General features: G+C 30.4%; 1 protein-coding gene across 1 annotated transcript; it reads left to right on the forward strand.

The window, feature by feature from the left end:
* Nucleotides 1–260: 260 nt before the first annotated feature.
* Nucleotides 261–2082, forward strand: LOC111692667 (protein FAM161B-like; the record flags this gene model as incomplete). The annotated part of the gene is made up of 4 exons (XM_023456751.1): nt 261–531; nt 1038–1165; nt 1384–1639; nt 1825–2082. Coding segments are annotated over 4 exons (913 nt in total), but the record flags the coding sequence as incomplete, so codon positions are not given.
* Between the last annotated feature and the right edge of the window lie 2095 nt (nt 2083–4177).

Genomic DNA, 4177 nt, shown 5'->3' on the forward strand with positions numbered 1-4177 from the left:
TTTGTTTAAAAAAGTATAAAAGATGCATTTTTCTGGGGTTCAGGGCTATTCTACGAATTCGTAAATATGCCCATTGTTATTTTTTCGTCGAGCTATCCCAGTTTTAAAAAAAAGAAGTTTCTACGATGAATACAAGCGGAGATATTGCAAAATAACAAGTCTCATTTTGTAGATAATTTTACTCCCTACAAGCTTACTACTTTTTCGAGTTTCTCTTTTATTTTCGCTAATTTTCCTGGTTTATTTAATCATTATTTTAGAGCTATTCAGAAAAAAATAAGAGCAGAAGAAATGCTAAAAGCAGCTTCATTGCCCCCTTCTATGGCGAAGAGAGCGAAAACTAAGCCGAAAATGGACGTCTGCCCTCGGTCATTTCGAGATTTAAATAAGGAGGAAAAGTCGCCAAAGAAGCCCAAAAATATTCCAAATTACAAAGCTTATCATGACCAATTTGAAAAGCAGTTGGAGGAACTGAAAAATGAGTTTATATCTACTAGTCCTAGGCCATTTAAATTAAAAACTTCAAAAAGAGTAAGTCTACTGTAATAGGAAAATAATACGTAGGGGCTTATTTTTATGACATCAAAATAACCAATGGTCAAATGTGTAGTTTTACATAAAATTTTATATGTGCAGACCTACTCAATAATATCAATTAAGATCTCAAGCAGAATTTTTCCAAAGCATAATGTAGATGACGCTGAAGACAAATGAGATCCAATAGTTTTTGACTGTTCCAAAGAATAAAACTTAAACCAAAAGATTTAGACCTAAAGTCAGTTGAATAATTTTTTTCCATTGAGAATTTATGATTTGAATGTAACAAATTGCATAATCCAAATGTGTCTTCAAACAGATTTTAGCTCATTTCTAATAGTACCTATCAGTTCATCGCTATCTACAGTTTATGTGGAGGAAATTTTCCTCAAGGACTTTCTTAATTGATACTATCTAGAAGTCTGTCAACTGGTTTTTGTAGAAGCAGAAGTTAACCAGACTACATTTGGTTTAATAGTCACTGATTTCATTTGTTTTAGGGAAAAAGGCACTATAGAAATTCTTCCGCAAGCAGTAAGAGCTCTTCTACAAGGACGCCATCTTCTCTAGATTTCCAATCACTTAATAGGTCCAACCTGGCTGCTGTTTTGAGAATACAATCAGCAAGGTTCACAAAATCATTTTAGCTGCAATAAAAAAATAAAACACTACATTTTCATACTCTTATTACATAATGTTTGTTTTGCATGATACAGAAATAAAATGTAGTGCCATGTCCAAATGTAGGTAATACATTTTTTCCATACATATATATCAATTTTCGTTCACTATCAATAATCTTACCTATGAAAGTGTTAATAATCCTTCTAATTTTATTATGTTTAGGCAACGGTTGGAAATGGATATGATGAAGAAGTTGGAGGAAGCCAAACTGAAGGAAGAAGCAAGGTGGAGGGAGAAACTGATGAGAAAGAAACCAGTATGGCAGGCATTGGCGTACAGCCATGAAGAAGATTTAGCCATGAGGCTGCAGCTGAGGAAGGACGAGGAAAGGTTACGAAATGAAGAGCATAGGATGAGAATGGAGATGATGTTGGGTAGAGTCAATCAGCAACCAACATTGTTTGAAAGACAAAGTCAGGTAATAAAATTAAAGTAATGTAAAAGATATCTTTCCCTGTCGAGAGTAAAACATACTCGTATGTTTAATATTTTAGAAAAATATATATGAGCGTCTTATTCTGACTGGTCTAGAAATAAAATGTCGCCTTCATATACAAATTTTATAATATGGGTAACTTTTTCAAATTCTATTTGGTATTTTAGGTCAAATTTCCCAAAACTAGAGAAGAGTTAATTAAGGAATTGCACAGGGAGTATGGACCGACAAAGAATAGAAAGATGAGTATAAGTGACTTATCGCTGGTAGAAATGAAAGATGAAGCCATTCAAGCATTCATCGACGAAAATTTTACAAGGAAGTCATCTGATGACACTGATGGGAGCAAAGAGAGCGAAAATTCAATTGAAGAAAAAGAGAAATGCGACTGTTTTAGTGATGAAAATGATAAGTCTAACGAATAATCATTTACCTATTGTATCGTTTTCCAAAAATAAAGTTAATGGAAGTAATTAAACTTTTAGGATTTTATTTTGTATTAATTTAAGAATATTCTAATAAACTGAACAAACAAGTATAAAAGGTAAATTTATATAAAAGCATTTAATCGTATTAAGAAAAAAAAGTTTATAAAAAAATATGGAATATTTGTTAGAAAAACATATTTTTCATTATTATCGTTTACATAAATATGAAGGTGAAGTTACGACAATGTCATATAAATCCAGTATACCATAACATAGAGGTTGTTCAAATTTGAATTAATTTTTTAATGAAACACATAATTTATTCGAAATAACTAACTAGTTTGCAGAATATTAAAGTAGACAAGTTGTGGTTAATAAGAGAAAAGAATATCAGATAAGTGACCACCTCTTGAAGCTCTATAAGTGTTCAATGTTTCAGCAAATTTTTACATCATAATAGTGGTTCAATTTGAGAGATTTGCTCAGATATTTTTTTCAGATGTTAAATAGTTTGAGGATTGTCAGCATAAACTTTGCTCTCCCATAAAAAGAAGTGTAATGGTGATAGATCGTATGATCTTGGTGGACAATTAATATCTTCTCTTCAAGAAATTATTTGAATATCAATTTTCTGTTTCAAAAGATAAATTGTTTTTGTTGTTGTATGATATGTTGCACACACATTCACAGTAATAAAGTTTCCATTATCATTTTAGAAGTAGTATGGACCAAAGACCAAATACCATACACATAACAGTTACTTTTTGTAGATGCATTTATTGTTCCAATATTACTCGTGGGTTTTCTTCACCCCCAATACGAAAATTTTGTTTGTTTACGTATCCAGCAATTTCAAAATGAATTCCATCACGAAAGATGGTGTTGTTATATGATCAGTTGGCAATAACTTTTGTGTTAATTGCATTTTGTAAGCCTTTAAGTGAATACCCTTTTACAAAATACTGAATAAAGCGGTCTGTTTAGTGCCTAATTGCTGTGAACAATTGATGTGTATGATTCTGCAGTGACACTATCATTGACAGCTGCAATAGTTTCTTGTGAACGACTAGTACGACTAAATTTTACTTCTTTGATCTTGAATTAAACCAGTTTCTTCAAATTTATTCACAATATTTCATTTCGAATTGCGCTGTTTGTTGGACAATTTGTTTTTCCATATTTTGTACGATATTTTCTTCCNAATTCAATTGAAGAAAAAGAGAAATGCGACTGTTTTAGTGACGAAAATGATAAGTCTAACGAATAATCATTTACCTATTGTATCGTTTTCCAAAAATAAAGTTAATGGAAGTAATTAAACTTTTAGGATTTTATTTTTTATTAATTTAAGAATGTTCTAATAAACTGAACAAACAAGAATAAAAGGTAAATTTATATAAAAGCATTTAATCGTATTAAGAAAAAAAAGTTTATAAAAAAATATGGAATATTTGTTAGAAAAACATATTTTTCATTATTATCGTTTACATAAATATGAAGGTGAAGTTACGACAATGTCATATAAATCCAGTATACCATAACATAGAGGTTGTTCAAATTTGAATTAATTTTTTAATGAAACACATAATTTATTCGAAATAACTAACTAGTTTGCAGAATATTAAAGTAGACAAGTTGTGGTTAATAAGAGAAAAGAATATCAGATAAGTGATAAAATTTTGTTTGTTTACGTATCCAGCAATTTCAAAATGAGTTCCATCACGAAAGATGGTGTTGTTATATGATCAGTTGTAAATAACTTTTGTGTTAATGGCATTTTGTAAGCCTTTAAGTGAATACCCTTTTACAAAATACTGAATAAAGCGGTCTGTTTAGTGCCTAATTGCTGTGAACAATTGATGTGTATGATTCTGCAGTGACACTATCATTGACAGCTGCAATAGTTTCTTGTGAACGACTAGTACGACTAAATTTTACTTCTTTGATCTTGAATTGAACCAGTTTCTTCAAATTTATTCACAATATTTCATTTCGAATTGCGCTGTTTGTTGGACAATTTGTTTTTCCATATTTTGTACGATATTTTCTTCCAATTTCACAACCCAACCAGCAAAACAGTTTTATAATTTTT

The sequence above is a fragment of the Anoplophora glabripennis genome, unplaced genomic scaffold, assembly GCF_000390285.2.
Source record: "Anoplophora glabripennis isolate ALB-LARVAE unplaced genomic scaffold, Agla_2.0 scaffold2548, whole genome shotgun sequence".
Lineage (NCBI taxonomy): Eukaryota > Metazoa > Arthropoda > Insecta > Coleoptera > Cerambycidae > Anoplophora > Anoplophora glabripennis.